The sequence below is a fragment of the Trematomus bernacchii genome, unplaced genomic scaffold, assembly GCF_902827165.1.
Source record: "Trematomus bernacchii unplaced genomic scaffold, fTreBer1.1, whole genome shotgun sequence".
Taxonomy (NCBI): Eukaryota; Metazoa; Chordata; class Actinopteri; order Perciformes; family Nototheniidae; genus Trematomus; species Trematomus bernacchii.
The window spans coordinates 83,927-107,233 of NW_022987806.1; the positions used below are offsets into that span (position 1 = coordinate 83,927).

General features: G+C 43.5%; 1 protein-coding gene across 1 annotated transcript; it reads left to right on the forward strand.

Annotated features, from left to right (window-relative positions):
* Nucleotides 1-11,725: 11,725 nt before the first annotated feature.
* Nucleotides 11,726-15,036, forward strand: LOC117498718. The gene is made up of 6 exons (XM_034150859.1): nt 11,726-11,928; nt 13,155-13,300; nt 13,699-13,763; nt 14,166-14,333; nt 14,750-14,854; nt 14,936-15,036. The coding sequence occupies exons 1-6, from the start codon at nt 11,803-11,805 to the stop codon at nt 14,992-14,994; spliced, it is 669 nt and encodes a 222-aa protein (XP_034006750.1). The 5' UTR covers nt 11,726-11,802; the 3' UTR covers nt 14,995-15,036.
* Nucleotides 15,037-23,307: the final 8,271 nt, after the last annotated feature.

The window sequence follows — 23,307 nt, forward strand, 5'->3', positions numbered from 1 at the left end:
CCAGGGGAAAATCACCTCTCTCTGCCCCCTCACAGAGCCCCAAGGACGGACTAATTACCTCCAGCATGGGCCCCTAACAGTGGGACTCTGCACCTCCAGCAGAGACCAGGGGGAAATCACCTCTTTTTGCCCGCTCACAGAGCACCGAAGGACGGACTAGAGACCTCCAGCACCAGTCCCTAACAGGGGGACTCTGTTTATTTCACACCTCCAGGGCGGAGACCGGGAAAATCACCTCTCTCTGCCCGCTCACAGAGCCCCAAGGACGGACTAATTACCTCCAGCATGGGCCCCTAACAGTGGGACTCTGCACCTCCAGCAGAGACCAGGGGGAAATCACCTCTCTCTGCCCCCTCACAGAGCCCCAAGGACGGACTAATTACCTCCAGCATGTCCCCATAACAGTGGGACTCTGTTTCTTTCACAGCTCCAGCAGAGACCAGGGGAAAATCACCTCTCTCTGCCCCCTCACAGAGCCCCAAGGACGGACTAATTACCTCCAGCATGTCCCCATAACAGTGGGACTCTGTTTCTTTCACAGCTCCAGCAGAGACCAGGGGAAAATCACCTCTCTCTGCCCCCTCACAGAGCCCCAAGGACGGACTAATTACCTCCAGCATGGGCCCCTAACAGTGGGACTCTGCACCTCCAGCAGAGACCAGGGGGAAATCACCTCTTTTTGCCCGCTCACAGAGCACCGAAGGACGGACTAGAGACCTCCAGCACCAGTCCCTAACAGGGGGACTCTGTTTATTTCACACCTCCAGGGCGGAGACCGGGAAAATCACCTCTCATTGCCCGCTCACAGAGCCCCGAAGGACGGACTAATTACCTCCAGCATGGGCCCCTAACAGTGGGACTCTGCACCTCCAGCAGAGACCAGGGGGAAATCACCTCTTTTTGCCCGCTCACAGAGCCCCAAGGACGGACTAATTACCTCCAGCATGGGCCCCTAACAGTGGGACCTCCATAACCTTGCACACCCTGAGTCCCCGGGCCCCCACAGTTAAGCACTCCCCCACGGACTAAACACAGGTATTCACACCCACCAGAACCTCGTGCCCCTGGTGACCTTACAAGGGGGTGGTTTTATGGTGCTTCTGTGTCCGCCCATCAGCATCCATATTGGGCCTTCTTCACGGCATCACCCCCCCTTCTGTGGAGGGTATTCTCGTGCCCCTGGTGACCTTACAAGGGGGTGGTTTTATGGTGCTTCTGTGTCCGCCCATCAGCATCCATATTGGGCCTTCTTCACGGCATCACCCCCCCTTCTGTGGAGGGTATTCTCGTGCCCCTGGTGACCTTACAAGGGGGTGGTTTTATGGTGCTTCTGTGTCCGCCCATCAGCATCCATATTGGGCCTTCTTCACGGCATCACCCCCCCTTCTGTGGAGGGTATTCTCGTGCCCCTGGTGACCTTACAAGGGGGTGGTTTTATGGTGCTTCTGTGTCCGCCCATCAGCATCCATATTCGGCTTTCTTCACGGCATCACCCCCCCTTCTGGGCTGGAGGTTCAAACACTTTAACTTTTGTTCACCCTCCTCTGGCTTACACCTCCTCCGCCAACACTTGAGCGCTCATCACAGGGTTCAGCACCAAGGAGAGTGCCTCCCCGGTGCTGATGGAAAGTGGCACTTTTTCTGCCCCTGGTAATCATCAAGGTTATTGTTTTTTTTTTTTTTTTATTTTATTTGAACAAAAAACACAGTTGACAGTACAGAGAGGCTAAAACATAAACTATTTACACGTACTACTGCTACTATAACAGTACTACTAAATTTCTTAACCTACGTTTTAAAGTGCAGTTATGCGCCCTGGAGGTGTTGCACTATTAACAAAATGTATGCCCAGGATTCTGGCACCTTTCCTGGCTTGTAAAGTGCAGTTATGCGCCCTGGAGATATTGTACTATTTACAAAATGTATACACAGGATTATAATAATAATTATATACACGGTATACATATTCACAATGTTTAGCGGGATTCAGGGGACCAAATTAGGCGTCTAATTCTCACGGTGCACCAGGGCAAACAGGTTGAGTCCACGGCCCCTGCCCCATCATCAGGAGTGTCAACCAGCCCCGGTCCCGACTTCATTGGCCTCTTTCCCTCCCGCTTCCGCTTCCGCTGCTGCTGCCGCTCCAATGACCCATCAGGTGAAGATGATAGAGTTGTACTGTTATAGCAGCCCTCTTCGGAGGTCTCCCCATCTGACAGCGGTAGACATCCTTCTGATGATGATGCAGCTGCTGCCGCATCTGATGACGCCCTGAACATGGAGCGGATTCTCAATGCCTCCTTTATACCTGGCGCATTCGCGTAGAACCGGTCCGCCGTGGTTACGTCGTGACACATAAACCTGGCGAGAATCGACCGGCTTTCTGGATCTTGGTGATGCTTGATATTGTCAGCCAGGGCAGTGCGCAGGATTGTGAAGGTGACGGCTGTTTCTAGCCCAGCATCAGCCCATGCCCTCTTCAAGTGAGCGTTCAGGTTCTTGGAGGCCCGATTCCCCCTTGTGAAAAGGAAGAATTCATTCTGAGGACCCAGCAATGCCTCTTTAATCCCCATCCACCGCATGACCCAGCTAAACTCCTCTACTGTAAGCGCCAGCTGTGCTTCGCCATATGTCTTGGCCGTCTTGTGATCCTGCACATGGATGATGTAGCCCTCAGCAGTTCCCCTTATGGCTGCCTCTAAGACCTCACTGTTTTTCATGTTTGCGTACACGCCCGTACGGTGGCCATACAGGAGGCTCCAATGGAGGGTGAGATAGCCATAGAGAAGCTTCTGGGTGGTTGAGGTCGGCGTGCCGGCCATCAGGTCGAGGAGCTCCGGGATGCGCTTCTCAGCGGCCGCCATGGCGGCGAGAAGCTCCGCCTGGCTCGGCAGACGATCCAGTTTGTTCCTCTTCACCTTAAACTGATGTAGAGTGACTGCCTTATTCAAGTGTTTCATGTTGGCTTTCACCTCTCTCATTATGTGGGTCATATCAGACTGGGTGAGCTTGCACCCCCGGGGCTTTGACTCAGACATGTACCCCATGAACTGGTGCACATTCTTCAGGAAGAACTCTGATGTTGTGACTGCCCGGCCCGGCTTTACAATATACTCGCTCCAGCCACGGATCATCTTCATGTTTCTTAGGAACAGCCAGTCTGACAGGCGGTTAACACCATGGGCCATGTATACTATGAAGTTCTTTATCCGGCTGATCTTCGACACAACATTGTCTTTCTGTTTTACTGTCGGAGCGACACCCAAACAGTGATCCAAGTATGTCTGAAGGTACGCCTCCATGCTTCTAGGCAACGTGATTTCACGCATGGTATTCCCCCGTCCACACCCAGTGGACCAGTAATTTGAGGGAGAGGGCAAGTCATTAGCCAGCTTAGAGGCACGGGTCTTCCGGCATACAGGGGTCTCGCTACCGGAGGCTACTGCAAACATGACAGTTTCCACCGGGGTCTTCACAGGGGTCTCGCTACCGGAGGCTACTGCAAACATGACAGTTTCCACCGGGGTCTTCACAGGGGTCTCGCTACCGGAGGCTACTGCAAACATGACAGTTTCCACCGGGGTCTTCACAGGGGTCTCGCTACCGGAGGCTACTGCAAACATGACAGTTTCCACCGGGGTCTTCACAGGGGTCTCGCTACCGGAGGCTACTGCAAACATGACAGTCTTCACCGGGGTCTTCACAGGGGTCTCGCTACTGGAGGCTACTGCAAACATGACAGTCTTCACCGGGCTCTTCTCAGGGGTCTCGCTACCGGAGGAAACTGGTAATATGACAGTCTTCACTGGGCTCTTCACAGGGTTCTTGACCGGTCTCTTTCCACCGGAGGCTACTGCAAGCATGACAGTCTTCATTGGGCTCTTCACAGGGTTCTTGACCGGTCTCTTCCCACCGGAGGCTACTGCAAGCATGACAGTCTTCACCGGGCTCCTCACAGGGGTCTCGCTACCGGAGGTTACTGGGGACTGCATGACAGTCTTCACCGGGCTCTTCACAGGGGTATTGCTGCCTGAGGCTACTGTGTTTATGCCGGAGGTATTTGGGATTGCCAGGCCCTTAAATCGTATACATTCGTCCTCTTCCTCAAGAACAGCAGCACTCTGCTTCCTGGGTTTTAGCTCCTTTTTCAGCCTGGAGCGCAGGGTCTTCACCTCATCATTGAGGGCATCCTTCTGAGCCCTCAATGCCACATTTTCCAGCATCACCTGCCTGCAGTCCTCGTTGTCACACTCGGTATGTGGGGAGAAGGGTGGAGGGTGCCCGGGGTATTCCTCCTCATTGTCTATATCCAATGATGTAGCCATTCCAATGATGGGGTTAGTCTCACGGAGGTCATGGAGCAACTGCAGTGCCACACTATGCTTCAGCCTTGCCATGACCTGATGTGCCTTATGTCGGGACAACTCAGGGTGGTCATGTTTTACATGACGGTCCAGTCTCTTCCCAGCGTACGAACACCCAGCGATGGGACAGGGTTTGGTCCGAACATTTATCCTTCCACTGGCTATTTTCAGGAGGATTCCCCTCTCCTCCAAGTTCCGCACTGCATGCTTGTGCTTAAGGTGTTTGTTCAATGCCAGATAGAAGAGTCTGCACACCGGGCATTCAGATGACATCCTTCCTGAAACACACATAATGATTTTGATCAAAATTATGTTATAGTTCTCCGTTTATATGCGTTAGCGTGAGCGGTGGTTGCGACACTGGGTCCGATGCATCAATTCATGGTGCATGGACGAAGGGAAGTATTGGGTTACCACCGGGTCAGATGGTCCCACTTCCGCACCAACGCGGGGCTGGTGATGGCAACATTGGGTCCGATGCATCAATACATGGTGCCCCGACCATGAGAGGGTTTGGGGTACCCCGGAACCAGGCACCACCCCAGCAGGAAACGGGTTGTATGGTCAAAGGAGGAAAGAGTGATAGAACCGGGGTAAAGCAAAGAAAGTGTCCGACAATAGTGACTTGTGAGGCGGCCAGAGAGTCTGTCATATCTCGGTCCTATCCTCCAGGCAACGCTGTGGCCAAAACTGGGCTAAAAACTAAAAAAACTAAAAAATATTTCATCCAGGGAAATTTGGGTGAAAATGAAAAAAAAGTACCCCAAAATAGTCCTTCATTAGCCAGCAGCAGTCCCCTGTCGACTCATGTGACATTCCTCCAGGGTTACATAGAACCAGGGTGTGGGCTCCGAGCCATCTCCGAGACATCTCTAGTCCGTGTTGATAATGGGGGAAATGTACCCCAAAATAGTCCTTCATTAGCCAGCAGCAGTCCCCTGTCGACTCATGTGACATTCCTCCAGGGTTACATAGAACCAGGGTGTGGGCTCCGAGCCATCTCCGAGACATCTCTAGTCCGTGTTGATAATGGGGGAAATGTACCCCAAAATAGTGCATCATGACTCAGCAATCATCACACTCAACTTTGGTGAGAACCGGGCAAAATGGTCAAAATCCGTCAATGTGGGGGGTGAAACGGCTGTAAGCGAGCCCTGGGGGGGGCACCCGGGACCGGGCAGTGCCCCCGGGAGAAGGAACCGGGTCAAACGGGCCAAAACAGGGAAAAAAAATAAAAATAAAAAGAACCAGGCAAAAGGGGGGAAAATGGGAAAAAAGTGTCCGAAAATAGTGCCTCATGACCCCGCAGGAGTCCCCCGCGGACTCCCCTGACATTCCTCCATGGTCGAAATCATCCAACTCAACTTTGGTGAGAACCGGGAAAAGGGGTCAAAATGTAAAAATTGTACCCCAAAATAGTGCCTCATGACCCCGCAGGAGTCCCCCGCGGACTCCCCTGACATTCCTCCATGGTCGAAATCATCCAACTCAACTTTGGTGATAACCGGGCAAAGGGGTCAAAATGTAAAAATTATACCCCAAAATAGTGCCTCAAAATCGGGTAGAGTCACCTGCAAAGTGCCCTCGCATTCCTCCATGGCTCAAAATGTCGAACTTAAACTATTTGGAGAACCAGAGAAATGTAAAAAATACGCCCCAAAATAGTGCCTCAAAATCGGGTAGAGTCACCTGCAAAGTGCCCTCGCATTCCTCCATGGCTCAAAATGTCGAACTTAAACTATTTGGAGAACCAGAGAAATGTAAAAAATACGCCCCAAAATAGTGTCTCATAATCGGGTAGAGTCACCTGCAAAGTGCCCTCGCATTCCTCCATGTCAAACTTTAAGTATTGAGAGAACCAGGCTGGGGGGTCCTTGAGGCACAAAATTAGGCCCACTCAAAGTGCTTGGTGAGCGGATACATTCTTCCATGATTTGCAACAGCCGTTATTTTTCTGAGTGCACCCAAAAACTGGGTTTCCGATTTCGTGCAGACGGTAGTTTGAAAAGTATGGATGAATCTTTTTAACAGAGAAGTGGAAATGAAGCCCAGGGACTTTTTCCCCTTCTCCGTTGTACCAACCATCGGAGAAGGGGAAAAATCGGCCTGAAGCGCCAATAGTCTGGCCCCTTCTCCCGTTGGCACTCTGTCATTTTTTTGACAATTTTTCAAAACTTCATTTTTGATTATTTTAAGTTATAATTAAGCGTTTTCTTCAATTTTTTTTGCTTTCCACGGGTGGGGGCGCCTGGCAGGCCGCCTATGAGCACCCAAATTCGGCCTGGATCATCCAGGATTTGTGGGCTAAGCTCCATAAACTGACTAAATCACCCAGAGAGGTCACCTTTCTAGCCCAAATATATATAATACAAATACATTTAAATAGTAAAAGGTGCACTTGTGCTCTGCATTACCCGGAATTTTATTTTCATAGCCCCATGATAGTGATTAAAAATCATTTTCATGGGAAAAAGTGTTAAAACGCCTGATTAAATTATATGCAGGACCCCAGTGAGCTCCAGACTATGTGCATTGTGTTGGGGAACCATATAAATGATAGAATAAATGCATTTAAATGCAAAAATAATGATTTAAAATCATTTTAGGGGGACAATTGTGGAGAGGAGCCTGAAAATGACTCTGCAGCAGGCTGCCTATGAGCACCCAAATTCGGCCTTCTTCACGGAACCACGACCCCTTCTGTGGAGGGTATTCTCGTGCCCCTGGTGAGCACACAATGACCCAGGAAAGAGTCTTCAAAACACAGGTAAAACTGTGTTAAACAGTGGGGTAACATGTTTGAAATGACAGCACACTGCTGCTTGTTGGCAGCCTGACTCACTTGACTTGTCTCACACACACCCAGGGGGGGAGAAAGAGGACACATTGACCCAGGAAAGAGTCTTCAAAACACAGGTAAAACTGTGTTAAACAGTGGGGTAACATGTTTGAAATGACAGCACACTGCTGCTGGTTGGCAGGCCTGACTCACTTGACTTGTCTCACACACACCCAGGGGGGGAGAAAGAGGACACATTGACCCAGGAAAGAGTCTTCAAAACACAGGTAAAACTGTGTTAAACAGTGGGGTAACATGTTTGAAATGACAGCACACTGCTGCTTGTTGGCAGCCTGACTCACTTGACTTGTCTCACACACACCCAGGGGGGGAGAAAGAGGACACATTGACCCAGGAAAGAGTCTTCAAAACACAGGTAAAACTGTGTTAAACAGTGGGGTAACATGTTTGAAATGACAGCACACTGCTGCTTGTTGGCAGCCTGACTCACTTGACTTGTCTCACACACACCCAGGGGGGGAGAAAGAGGACACATTGACCCAGGAAAGAGTCTTCAAAACACAGGTAAAACTGTGTTAAACAGTGGGGTAACATGTTTGAAATGACAGCACACTGCTGCTGGTTGGCAGGCCTGACTCACTTGACTTGTCTCACACACACCCAGGGGGGGAGAAAGAGGACACATTGACCCAGGAAAGAGTCTTCAAAACACAGGTAAAACTGTGTTAAACAGTGAGGTAACATGTTTGAAATGACAGCACACTGCTGCTGGTTGGCAGGCTGACTCACTTGACTTGTCTCACACACACCCAGGGGGGGGAGAAAGAGGACACATTGACCCAGGAAAGAGTCTTCAAAACACAGGTAAAACTGTGTTAAACAGTGGGGTAACATGTTTGAAATGACAGCACACTGCTGCTTGTTGGCAGGTAAACATTGTTTAATTGTTTAAGTGTTTTTAAATGTATGGAACAGTGTTTTGTCTCTTTCAAAACTCTCCCGTCATTGGCCGGATACATGGGGACGATTTTATATTCACTATGACCGTTACTATTCCAGTGAGACGAAGTACGTCCGGTGACAGGAGTGATCCCATGTTAATTTTGTCCAAAAACCAGAGCATTCCCTTATCCCTCAGAGATGTTGATTTCTCTCTGTGAACCTGTTAAAAGGTCTAGCATAGAGAGAGGCTCTTCAGAATTGATGTGGCAACTCTACCGTGTGGTCAGAACCTCTGACTCTTTGATTTGTGATGTGAATCCTCCGGCCGAATACTCTGAATAAACCCATCAGTGTTTGACATCAAAGCTCCAACTCCCACCGTGTCTCCTTCCTGAGTCGGTGACTCCATGCATTACTACACAGAAGTTTCCTCCACAGTATTCACTGTTTTGAACGAAACATCGACATTTTAATGCATGCCAGCGCCATTACTGCTGTTAAAGTTAGACTCAGCCCTGTCGTGCTCATGTAGTCTATTTCTTCACGCAAAGTTGTTGGGCAAAGTTTGCATCAAGTGCTTACCGACGCAATTCTGTTAAAAGTGGTTAAGTTAAGAGTACGTATTAAGAATCAACTCCGCAAACTCTTCCCCTATGCCGCTCTAAGCGTTGGCCCGGGCACCGTGATGCGGCCGCGGGGCTCAGAGGCTCTCCTGCCGTGCATGTTGTGCGGTAAAATACCTCCGTTAAAACTATTCCCTACTACTTTATAACCCAGCGGTTATGTAAGAGTAAGTTACTAATGCGCCTATTTGATATTAATTCCTCTGTATGTATTTCACCGTTTGTTTTACTGTGAGCAATGAATTATCTTTCTACAATCTTAGTGTACCCAATTTATACTCATAGTCTGCAGTTACAGCATCGAGTTGTTATTATACAATATGAAGTGCAAACTACATTTTTCATGCTTATGCAACGCTATAGATGCAAATCCATGTTGGAATCTGCAGGAGAGTTAACGTTAGCTCTCAGAAGAAAGTGACGGAGGTGACTTCAGTTAAGGTGCATTCAGGCGCAATTCAGTAAAAGTGTGTATTGGGCGAGGATGCATGGATAACGTCAGCAAGATGTGTTCAATGTAGTACAGTAAAATGCAGTCTTTAGCGAGAAATATCAATAATACAGTTTTATTAAGGAGATGTTTTACTACAACATAAAGTAGATATTAGACAGTAGGCAAACGAGATAAAGGAGTGTATATTGAAGTAATTAGGATCTGCTGTGTAGAGAATCATGGAATTGTACTGGTATCTAACAATACCATCCTTAATAAATGCCATCCTTATAAATGTATATAAATACAATACCGTTTTAAATGATACTTGTGTTTTAATGTTTGATTCCATTAATTGAATTAAATATGTTTTAATGAATTCTACTGAAATGATTGTTACATTGTCATCATGTAACTATTTTGTTCTTTCATTTGCCTCACCAGAAAACAGTCACACCTCCTCTTGAAGACATTTTGCCTCCTGCTATGGACTTCAGGTTCACATTAGGTAAGCCCTTGAGTGTGTCAGACTAGAGTTGTTGTTTCAGAGGTTAATTCAAGACGTGTTATGTTTACATACTAATATAATTAGCATCAGGTAAACGTACCCATTTCTATTTTTTTAATCACAGATGGGATGGAGATGTTAACTGTGCAGCACTAGTGTCACCACTCAAAGTTGTTAAGGAATAATTCTTCTAGATATCTAACCTTTTGCTCTGTGACATTTTATGATCTACTCTGACATCTGTTATCTCCTTTAAGGAAAGGCCTTGGTGCCATATGTGTTGTTGTCATCAGTTTGTGACCGGTCAACTTGTCTGGCACGAAGGGTAATTGTTGTGAGAACACTGAGGCACTTCTTTATCGGTGTTTGTGGACTGTAGGATGTGAAATCCTTGAGGCCATGAGTGTCGGACGCAGGTGGCTCAGTGTTCCCAGCTGTTTAGTCTACTCCTTCAGAGATGTTGATTTCTCTCTGTGAACCAGTTAAAAGGTCTAACATAGAGAGAGGGTCTTCAGAATTGACGTGGCAACTCTACCGTGTGGTCAGAACCTCTGACTCTTTGATTTGTGATGTGAATCCTCCGGCCGAATACTCTGAATAAACCCATCAGTGTTTGACATCAAAGCTCCAACTCTCACCGTGTCTCCTTCCTGAGTCGGTGACTCCATGCATTGCTACACAGAAGTTTCCTCCACAAAAGTGATATTTTAAAACATTATCGACTCCATCATGGAACCTTTGGACAGAAACGTGCCTTGCCCTGCATTCATGTAGACTGGCCTGCGCTCTCACTTATCAAGATAAAAGTTGAAATAATCGTCTGTTCTTTTTATTCTAGGACCCATGTGCCACTTTATATAAATCTCTGAGCATGAGGTGGGGTTAAAAATATGTAGTTGGACATTTTATGAACTATATCAATATCATGACTATTTGGTTCATTTTCTTGCAAACCAGCCTTTTTGTTGATGGCTTAAACCCCTTGTAATGCATGTGAATAGCACCTCTGTTACCGTCTGTTAACAGCTAATGTAAACTGGCTCGTTATGTTTTCAAGACGGATTTGATTTTTGTTTTGAGGAAAACACATGGTGTGTCCTGATTTGTACTTGTACTATTTGTACTTGTACTTTAGTGTTTTGTTTGTATACAGGGAACAGCAGAGGTCGAAGTGCAACAGGCTCGTGATGCACAGCATGAAGTGATACATTGCCCAAGAGCCAGATGCAGTTATAACCATCAAGTAATAACCATGTGTCTCCATGTATGTTAATGTGTTGTGCTTTTAAACAAACTTGTTACTCTTTTATGACAACTGTTTTGAAATAATCAAATTTTAATAAAATGTATTAACATGTCCATAACGTTCCCTTTTTTAATTTATTTGTTTAATCTGCAATGTTTCAATGCTATCAAATATTTAAAGGGTTGGATTGAAATCAGGAAGAGTTTGTCGTATATAGGTTCCGGCAACTCAATTGTGTTTTATAATTTACTTTATTCTCGTGTGGTTCTTAGCAGATTGTTATTTGCATTGGTTACACTTAATATCTGGGCTTTTAATTGTAGGCTCATCTCATCTTTTCATATGCAGAGAAAATCACATTAGTGAGTTTACCCAACGCCTATAATTGCTTGGAACTGCTTGACACATATTTTTTAAGTTTTAGCAAAGTAACACATTCTTGAGTAGAGGAAAACTAAAAAAAGTACATTTCACCAACTCAAAGAATGCAAAAGTTGACTAAACTCTTAAAATTGCTTGGAATCACTTGACACATATTTTTTAAGTTTTACCAAAGCAACAGTTTTTACAGTGTAGAGTTTTTAAAGGGTTACTCTACAATATTTGAGCAGATTATCGTTAAAGGCAGCATCAGCATCTGTCATTTGTAAAATATGAGTTAAAATGTGAATGTTGACATTTTCAGCAGTATGGCAGTAGGAGTCAGTCTCTGTTTAACTATCAATGAATCATTCATGCACAAACAGGGTCAAATATCACAAGCATGACTGTGCAGAAAAATGTTAATACTGGGAAACCAATGAGCTGCTATAAAAGGCTGAGCAGCTGAGGCTCAGTCGTAGGTTGCTTTCCCGTTAGCTTCGTTAGCATCGTTAGCATCTTTAGCATGGTTAGCATCATGTGTCTCCGAGGTCTCCTGCTGGTATCCGGGCTGTTTCTGAGCAGCTGGGCTCTGACTCCTGAAGAATGCCAGCCCTTGGTGACGCCTCTCTCTCTGGCTGACCCCTCCATGGTAAGACCCCCCTCTGGTTCCTTTATTCACCGTTAGTCACTGTAAGAAGAAGTACTCAGAACCTTAACTTAAGTAAAAGTACAAATAATATGGTCTTAAAGTACTCCACTAAAAGTAAAAGTGCAAAAGTATCAACATATACTTCACGTACATTATTTCAGAATAATATAAAGTACAGCATAATTTCACTTATATATCTTAACAGTAATATTATTAAGGTTATTTTATTATCCGCCTTTAATACCGCAATTTTAGTTTTGTAGTTTTCTCAATGTGGACCAACTTTATATACTTTAAATACTGTATCGTTTATTAGTACAGTACTGCATTATACTATATCAGCATATTTGTATATGTACAGTAGAAGTATAAAGTAGCATTAAATTGAAATACTCAAGTAAAGTACAAAACAGCACTTAAGTACAAAATGTACTTGCAGTGGTGTGTTACTTTCCACCTGTTACACTACAGGTGAACAGGGTTAAACACTAATGACACTTCAGTGGATTCTAAGGACAATTATTATTTGTATTTCAAGTTTTCCGAAATGTTTTTTTAAATTGTTCAATGTGCAAAACTGTGAATAAAACTAAAACGGAGCTCAGATTTTATTTCTGCTTTTTAAACTGTAGTATGTGCTCATTGTGTTTAGGCTACTGCCTGAATGTGCTGAATGCAGGTTGATGAAATATTCCCATAAATGTCTTTGTATTGCATTTTATATTCAGGTAAAGTGATCAGGTAAAATTACCTTTATATTGTGACACTTTTACAGATAACTAGTAACAGGTTATTAACTAAAGTTACCCTCCCAACCCTGGTAATAATTAAAACACTTATGCACAATAAAAAATAAAATACATATTTCTCACAACACAAGCAGCCCAACAAGAAGTCCACATGTATGGACAAATTATTCTAAACATCTATTGCAGAGGATCAGGGCCAGATGTTTTTCAGATTTCTGACTTTTTCGATACATTTTGAGTTTGAACCAAACAAAAAAAATGCACTGTTGGTCAAACCTCAAAAAGGTTCACATGTGGCCCTTATCCTCTCTTTTTAGGGGCAGGGTTAATTGTGTGTGTGTGTGTGTGTGTGTGTGTGTGTGTGTGTGTGTGTGTGTGTGTGTGTGTGTGTGTGTGTGTGTGTGTGTGTGTGTGTGTGTGTGTGTGTGTGTGTGTGTGTGTGTGTGTGTGTGTGTGTGTGTGTGTGTGTGTGTGTAGATGTACAACAGGTCCCACCTCCAGGTGGGTTACACAGATAATGCAGTGTTTGGCGCCATCCTGAAGCACCTGGAGAGCTCCCGGTTGTACATCAGCCCGTCTCCGTCCGACCCCAAGGGGATCGTTTTTGCCTTTGAGGACAAACTGTGAGCATCTGCACTCATGCAAAAATATAATAACAAATACCAGGAAAAACCAAGATCATTTACTATATTTCTTATCATTTTAATTATATAGCATAATAGTTCTCTATCTGTGGTTTTCATTTTCGTTTTACTTTTATGTATGCACCAAGTCAAATTCCTCATATGTGTCAACCTACCTGGTGATAAACCTGAATCTGATTCTGATTCTGCAGAACCCAATTCAATAGCTCTCCAGATGATACTCTGATTAATCAGTGAATCCTCTCCTGATTTGAAATACATCTCAGTTCTCGTGCTCTGAACACATCAAGTTTCTTCATATTGACATTCAGACCTTTATATATACAGTCTATGATTTAGACCCAGCGATAAACTCACCTCCTCCTCTTTCTCCTCAGGAATGGTATCTGCATGTCAACAACTGCCAACATAACTATTGAGGGCGACACAGCCTCAGCGTCAGGTGAGTTTCACAATCTGACATTTCTTTTAGGCGACTGAAACTGCCAGAAGGAAAGACAAAGGTCCACAGTGCTCACATTTATAATACAAGTTAACTCGAGACCATAATAAATAAATGTAAAAAGTACAGTGTGATTTTAAGTCCAGTTATCCAAAGAGAAGCGATGGAGCATTGTGAGCCTGTTAGCATGCTGACGGATCATTCAAATTCAAAGATTCAAAGGTTTTATTGTCATATGCACATAGCTATGAGAGAAGTGGAGATATGAAATTCTTCTGACCTGAGCTCCTTGCTGAGAATCTTGAATCTTTGAATCTTTGATGTATCCCAGGTACAGCCTCAGTTTCCTGCATAGCTCTGTATCTCACCTGTGTAATCAGGTATTCTCCTGTCTGTTTTCAGTGGGGAACGACTTCTCCACCACCTTCCACCTGCTGCCGGGCTGTGATGGATGTCTGGTCCTCAGCAGGAACGTCACGTCCAAAGACCTGGACACCTTGGTCAAGCTGCTGAAGATCAACATCACGGTGACAGCGGAGGAGGTCAACCGGCGCGGCGTCTATCTGTTAGGTAGGAAGCATGACGGGAAATAATAATGTATTATTACTTAACCTCAACCTAACCCTTGTCGTGGATCCGGTGTAACACTCACAACATTAAAGAATAAGACGAAGAGAAATCAATAAAACACAGACACAGAGATGGTTGAAGTCAAATATTATATTGCTGTACAGCACCATAAGAGACACATTACCTTGCATCAAAGCAGTCTATAGTGTAATGTCCCTTAGACCAAGAGAATCTTACAGCTTATACACCTGATAGATAGATAGATAGATAGATAGATAGATAGATGGATAGATGGATTACTCTTGACTTAAAAGTACTTAATCATGCTTGTTTTAAAAACTTAATAAAAGTAGAAGTCATGCTGAAATCCTTTCCTAAAGTCAGGTATTTAAGCGTCTCTGTGTTTCTGTCTGCAGGCAGAGAGGCGACCCTGAAGGACTCGGACATTGACGATTTCAAGAAGCAGGCGAGCTGCCTCGGGTTCTCCGGAGAACCACAGTTCATCTACGACTCCAAGAACGGTGCTTTAAAATCACCTGATTAAACGATGAAACAGAGATTTCACAGATAACTGATCTCACTGTTTCTCTCTCTGTTTGCAGGATACTGCGCTGAAGGCGAGGGCGTTAAGATTGAACTGAATAGCGACGGTGATGAATAAGTGAAGATGAGGAAATAAAGAGAAGTGACTCAAAACATCAAACGTGTGGTTTTATTTATTATCTAATGAGAAGATTTTCAAACTGTGGAGGGAAGGTATTTTAACAGTGTGTCTAAAAGAGACGACTAAACGTCATCACGCCTCCTTTAGCTTAGCGGTGGTGACGTGAAGTCATGTGACCGTGCTGTAGTTTCTTTATAGCCCAACATTAGCCACCTTTAGCTTAGCGGTGGTGACCTGAAGTCATGTGACCGTGCTGTAGTTCCTTTATAGCCCAACATTAGCCACCTTTAGCTTAGCAGTGGTGACGTGAAGTCATGTGACCGTGCTGTAGTTCGTTTATAGCCCAACATTAGCCATCATTAGCTTAGCGGTGGTGACGTGAAGTCATGTGACCGTGCTATAGTTCCTTTATAGCCCAACATTAGCCACCTTTAGCTTAGCGGTGGTGACGTGAAGTCATGTGACCGTGCTGTAGTTCCTTTATAGCCCAACATTAGCCGCCATTAGCTTAGCGGTGGTGACGTGAAGTCATGTGACCCTGCTGTAGTTCCTTTATAGCCCAACATTAGCCACCTTTAGCTTAGCGGTGTTGACGTGAAGTCATGTGACCGTGCTGTAGTTCCTTTACAGCCCAACATTAGCCCACCAGTGATAGACTAGTTAATGATAGAAACACTAGTTAATGATAGAAACACTAGTTAATGATAGATTCTAGTTAATGATAGAAACACTAGTTAAAGATAGAAACACTAGTTAATGATAGAAACACTAGTTAACATACCTGCCAACCCTACCGATTTGGGCGGTAGTCTACCGCTTTTGACATGTTTCTACCGCCTACCGACTTAGCTGACTCTCCCTACCGATTTTCAATCTTCCCAAACTATAACAAATAAAAATGACACTACATAGACACTGGACTCGACTTTTGGCGGACACCGTTTGCAGCGTGTCTGTGATCCCATCATACAAACAGTCCTCTGTGTTTCAGTCGATCGCGAGATGTGTCTAAAAATAGAACAACAATATTCTGTTTTATCGTTAATGTCCTATAACATAATCTTCCTGTGCCAGAATAATGCACATGAACGCATCAAAGCTTTGTGATTGGCGTGACCCCATGTATCGGGGCGTGGCTGGTAGGCAGTGGGCAGTGGGCACTAGTTTGCTGTGCAGTCCGCACACACAAGACCACAATTATGGCAGAAGCAAAAGAGCCCAAAATATATAATTTTCACTCTGAGTGGGGAGGATGATTATTTTTGTATCTATTCCAATTCAAAGTCTATCTGTCTCATCTGCAATGCGAGCGTGGCTTTATCGAAGAAGGGTAATTTAGGAGCGGCATTTCAAAACAGTGCACAAACGCTACGGAATTCCCTCCTAATTCTGCCCTACGCTCCCAAAAGGTGAGGGACCTGAAAGGACAGCTAAATGCACAGCAGTCCATTTTCACCAGGCCCAACAACAAGAGCAAGGCTGCTACCATAGCATCTTATCGTGTCAGTCACGTTCTTGCAAAACACATGAAGTCTTTCAAAGACGGCGAGGTTGTGAAAGAAGCATTCCTGGAGGCTGCCGACGCGCTTTTTGGGGACAGTAAAAATAACAGTAGCATTTCAACAGGTTTTTGATATATTATAAAAACTCAAGTTAGATACCGTTATTAATCAGCTGTAAGTTTTAGTTTGTTTGAACTTATTCATTATAATTATTGTACAAAATGGTATAAGAATGCAAACTTTAAGATCTGTTCTGTTTAAATTGATTATAGTCTATTATCAATTCAGAAACTAGTGTTGCTTGCATCCTATTTTAAAGGCATTTCTTTTTATACTCTACTAAAATGCAAAAAAAAGAAAAGGGTTTGATTCTATTAATTTTGTCTTTTTTATTGCACTCTGGCAGCAGATTCCTGTGTAGCTTCAGATCTGAGTGGTCTTATTAGTCAAACTAATTTATACTTTTGTAGCAACACTATTTTTATATAATGGCAAAGACAGGGTTCAGTCTTTTCTTTTTTTCCTGTGTCATATGTGGCAGCACTGTTCAATGTTTCTTGAAAACATGACCCACTGTAGTTTGTGACGTGTGAATAAACTCCCAACTCTGTATCAACAACACTGTTGTGTAACTTCAGTTAAATACTTGTGTGTGTGGAGATTAGAAAGAGGTAAGATAAAGGATCTGCAGTATTTTATGAAGTATTAATCGTACAAAGGTCAGTTTTATACAAGTAGAAGTGTGTATTTACCTGGTAGTAGGCTGTCAGTAATGGCTACACCTCTCTATTTGGACTGGTAGATCTCGGCAGACTGGCAACTTTAAAAGTAGCTCTCGGTTCAAAAAAGGTTGGGCACCCCTGATCTACACTGTCAAGGTTCAAGGTTCTTTATTGTCAAACTAACACAGCTACAGAGTAATTATGTCGTTGAAAATCTTATGTCACAGGCTTCTCCAACAATGCAACTGAAAGAGGACCAGAAACACATTAAAAATATAATAAAATGTGGAGACTTTGGGATATTTATCTCCCATTCTTTTACTTTTCGGGCATTTTACAGACCAAACATGTCGTTGATGTCACTGTTTAGTGTTTACCAAACTACCACTTTTTCTGAAAAATGCATAAAATGATGCAATATATGTTAAATACATGGTTTATACATGTAATTACTGGGGTTCTGATTACCTAATTTGGGCGTGCACATTTGCCGCGCGCAAACCTACCTCTTTTGGATTTGGAAAGGTTGGCATGTATGAGTTAATGATAGAAACACTAGTTAGTGATAGAAACACTAGTTAATTATAGAAACACTAGTTAATGATAGAAACACTAGTTAGTGATAGAAACACTAGTTAATTATAGAAACACTAGTTAATGATAGAAACACTAGTTAGTAATAGAAACACTAGTTAATGATAGAAACACTAGATAATGATAGAAACACTAGTTAATGATAGAAACACTAGTTAGTGATAGAAACACACCAGTTAACGTTATAAACCTCGGGGAGAGCAACATATGAGGATCCCTCTCCAGGACAGCCAGACAATAGATGTGGTGTGTACATTAAAAAGATAACACATTTACAACGTAGCTCGTCCAGATGCTGGAGAATGCATGTGTCTGTAAATAAGAAGAAGATGGATCCAGGTGGATGTCAACAATCCTGTGGGAGCCATCAGAGAAGTAGTATGGTGAGCATCATACATTTATACCACAGACATGTCTACAGGAGCTATTTAAGGTGCAGTAACTTGTCCAAGAACACTTCCCCATGTGAACTGGAGGGGGTGGAATTGGACCACTGATCGACTGGTAAACCCCATCTTTTAGCCATAACTCCATGAAATGATGAAGGTTTGGATATCAGTATGTCCAAGTTCAGGCTGTGTTTAGCTATCAGTGAATCATTAATGGACAAACATTGATATAAAACTGTATGCCCACTGAAACCCCCTTTGGACCTGCATGATGGTCAAATAAACGCTTTCATAACCGTCCAAAAGTTTAAACTTGGCTAAAAATGTAGATAAAGTAAAACCCAGAAGTTTCAATAAAGGCTGAGGCCCGATGAGGCTCAGTCGTCTTTCCCTCAGCTAGGTAACGTCATTAGCATCGTTAGCATTGTTAGCATCATTAGCATCATGTGTCTCCGAGGTCTCCTGCTGGTATCCGGGCTGTTTCTGAGCAGCTGGGCTCTGACTCCTGAAGAATGCAAGCCCTTGGTGACGCCACTCTCTCTGGCTGACCCCTCCATGGTAAGACCGCCCTCTGGTTCTTTTATTCACTGTTAGCTTCAATGCTAATAAGGACAACGCTACAGGTACAAAAAACTAAGGTAAAATATTTCTTGTGTTAATCTAAAATACTGTCAACAGATGTTTTGAGTAATAAAGTATGAAGAAGAGTCTGGAACAAAGACAGGGTTTTAAACTGCATAAAATAGTTAATACATTGGAGAGATATAAAGTAAACGAGACTCTGATGAAGATGACTGGGTTCAGTTTAAAGCCTTACCTCGTACTCTAAAGATGTGATGTTTGATGTTTCTTCAGATGTACGGACAGTCATATATCCTCGCCGGTTACAATGATAACGATGTGTTTAAAGCCATCCTGAAGACCCTGGAGAGCGCCTGGATGAATGTCACTGACTCACCTTCCGGGGTCTTCATGTCTCAGTTTAACAAACTGTGAGTGGATAACACTGTGCAGCTGCAGAAAAACAACTTTATAAAAAAATGCACATATCCTAACCGTGACAGCCAATCCACCACTATGCAGATAATACCAGGGGTGTTGCTTCATTGTTAAACCTATTTTTATGCAGTTTGAGGCGTAAAAAGTAAGCCTGAAGACAGCCTATGTATTTAAAAAAGTGATTATTATATAATCTTTTTCATTTAATTAATATAGTTCATTAAACTATCAGCTCCTTTGCAAAAAGCACAACAAATATTTGTGACCTCATTTTATACCTCATAATATAATTATTGTTAACATAACTCTTCCTCCTAATTTTTGTCCCAGTCTTCCTGTCTTCTCTCGAGAGAAACTGTCAACGTCACTTTTGACGGGAACACAGCATCAGTGTCATGTAAGGAACATCAGGCGAAACCATAGACTGTATATATAAAGAGAAACGTGCTGCAGCTTCAGAAAGGATGCAGCTATAAAAACCCAAATGTTCCACATGAAGAAACATCTTCAGCAACTTGACAACACATGCAGCATTTAGAAAACATTCAGCAACTTGAGGAAACATGCGCAGCGTTTACTAAAAGCTGCAGAAACCAAACGCTGCAAATACAAAACGCTAATGAAAAGGAAATTACACCCCAGTAAAAAAGATTACTACTCTGAAGTATTTGCTCAACTATAAAAGACTCAACCAGTTCTGGATCGGCCCTAAAAATACTCACTACTTGATTTTAACTGTCTCTGTTGTTGGAAACTTACCTAAACAATGTTATGGTCTTATTTTAACAATGTGAAATGTGTTACTGAAGATCTGCTGTAAGCTAGCTAGCTAACGTAGCTAACCTTGTCATTTCAGATATACTGACAAACACTTACAGTTATGAGACAAACTAACTCTGAGACTCTGACAATGCATTGTCTTTTTATGCTGCTGAAACGCAAACATTTCCCAAATTGGGATCAATAAAGTACTTCTTATCTTATGTTATCTTATCTTATAAATTGTTTCTGTCCTCAGTCATCAACATGAGCACGACGATGCTCATCCTGCCGGGCGGCAACGGTCTGACGGTCACCAGCGTCAACAGCACCGTCAAACACTTTGACCTGGCGCTTGAAAAGCTTAATATCCCCAGTGAGAACAGAGAGGAGATCAGCCTCCGAGCTCTCTACCTGATGGGTAGGTAGCTTAGTCTGTGCTTACTTTAACTGCTTTACATCCCTTTGTATTGGAAAGGATTTAACTGAGGTTTCATTATCTCCAGATTCTGTCAACATAAAACACAACGGAGGAAGAAGTATTTATATTCTTTACCTGAGTTTTAACACCAAGACTCTACAAGTAAAAGTGGAAAACCTTAAAAAGTAAAGCATTGAAGTTGCCGTTGAGTCTGTGCTCATTTTAGCTCCTCTACTTCTGGATTGTGTAAATGATGTATCTGAGGTTCTGGGTTCATTATCTCCTGGTTCTGTCTGCAGGCAGAGAGGCGACCCTGAAGGACTCGGACCTGGAAGAGTTCACGAAGCAGGCGAGCTGCCTCGGGTTCTCCGGAGAACCACAGTTCATCTACAACCCCAAGAACGGTGCTTTAAAATCACCTGATTAAACTATCTAAGGAATATATATTTAGATAATATATAACTGATTTATGTTTCTCTATCTGCAGGTTTCCTGCAACGTTTTGATCCTTAAACCCTTTAGATAATGCTGAAAACATGTGAAGTCGATCGGACAAGGTCTCTTTTCTACTTAGCAACAGTCTGTTCTACTTAGCAACAGTCTGTTCTCCTTAGCAACAGTCTGTTCTCCTTAGCAACGGTCTGTTCTCCTTAGCAACAGTCTGTTCTCCTTAGCAACTGTCTGTTCTCCAACTCTCTGTTCTCCTTAGCAACAGTGTATTTTCCTTAGCAACAGTCTGTTAGCGAGAATTAACAACCTCTGGAATGTCCAAACTGACCAATCAGAATAAAGTATTCAACCAAGCCGTTTAATAAGTCTTATTATTAAATCGTGGGACTCTGTGTTAATATGTTATTATGGTAGTGCTTATGAGTACACTGTAAAAACAGTTCCGATGGTGAAGTCAACAAAACTCAATTTTTTAATGTAATTTACTTGCCCTAAATTAGTTTTTTTTCAATGTGCGTTTAAATAAGTAACACGTAAGCAACAATGAGAACATGTTTTAAGAACTCATTAAGTTGTAAATGAATATCACATTTTCTGAACTTTCTTTAAAAATAAGTTTTGGAAAACGTAATAAAAATGCTTTTGTCAACGCCACGGTCATGCCACGCCCTCAAACGAGAATACCGCGGTGTGAGACTTCCTGTTCCTCTTTGCAGCGGTTCTTCTAGTGATGGCAAAATGAAGCTTTGAATGAAGCATCGAACCACTTGGACAATTGTGTCGGAAATAGGTTCATTTCTCGAAGCTTCAGTTACAGCGACCTCTCCTGGCGAAGTGCAAGGCTGCAGTGGGTTTAACGTATCTTTGCCTTGAAAAATATTCGATGCACACACACACTAAGACTGAATATCATGTTCTATTTGCAATTAAAGATTGATAATTGTGTGTATTGGGTTATTGAGAAGAGACTAGAGAGTGCTGGAATTTTTTTTTGGGCAGAGAGGGCCTTTTATCAGTTAATAAAGTATTAAAGTTGAAAAGGAATGATTAAACGTTAATCCGTTCCGGGCTTCGAACCAGCTGCGCGGAGGTCATCGCCACTTTGGGCCGCCGGCTCTAACCACTGGGCTATCTATACGTCAAGCTATACACATGTTTTTTATATTGGTGTTAATTGTCTTTTTGTTCACAACTTCTCCACATTTCGAAGTGTTTCCCGAGCCAGAACGACCTATCTTTCTTCCTGGCTTGCTCTATAATGATCCAATTAAAATGCAATACCAACAACAACTCAACAGCAACAACGGCAAACTACCCACACATTGCGCATTGTTTAGAGCTGTTATAAGTGTTGAAGCGCTCAAATTCGAAACTGTTTCAACCTGTCACCTGTCAGAATAGAGACGAGGCAGTGCATTGAATCACGTGATTGGACCCGCGAACCAGTCAAGTGATTCATTCAGGAAATGAAGCAGTTGCTGCTTGGACGTCATATGTCACGTGATTTGAAGCAGTTGCTGGTCTCGGACGTCATATGTCACGTGATTTGAAGCAGTTGCTGGTTCGGACGTCATATGTCACGTGATTTGAAGCAGTTGCTGCTTCGGACGTCATATGTCACGTGATTTGAAGCAGTTGCTTCGGACCATATCCGTATAGCAGTTGCTGCTGGTTCGGACGTCACATGTCACGTGATTTGAAGCAGTTGCTGGTTCGGACGTCATATGTCACGTGATTTGAAGCAAGCTTCGAATCACTGCTTCTATGGAATAAGAAGTCCAGGGTTGAAGCTCCGTTCAAAGCTTCAGTGTCAAACTGCCATCACTAGGTTCTTCAGCAGTTGGACACGTGTTTGCGTTGGATCCTCCTCAAACCATCGTAAAACAAGTAAGCATGCCACCTGAGTTATTAATTACTGCTTTTTAACTAGAAAGTGTTATTTACTTTTGCTGTAGCATCTAACCTTTTACTCTGACATGTGTTATCTCCTTTAAGGAAGGCCTTGGTGCCATATGTGTTGTTGTCCCCAGTGTGAGGACCGGTCAACTTGACTGGCACGTAGGGTAATTGTTGTGAGAACACTGAAGCACTTCTTTATCGGTGTTTGTGGGCTCTCGGATGTGAAATCCTTGAGGCCATGAGCGTTGGACGCAGATGATTCAGTGTTTAGTCTACTCCTTCAGAGATGTTGATTTCTCTCTGTGAACCTGTTAAAAGGTCTAGCATAGAGAGAGGCTCTTCAGAATGTGATGTGGCAAACTCTACCGTTGTGGTCAGAACCTCTGACTCTTTGATTTGTGATGTGAATCCTCCGGCCGAATACTCTGAATAAACCCATCAGTGTTTGACATCAAAGCTCCAACTCCCACCGTGTCTCCTTCCTGAGTCGGTTGACTCCATGCATTACTACACAGAAGTTTCCTCCACAAATTGGCGTTGTCGGCAGGATACCAAACATATCTTCAGAGACTGGT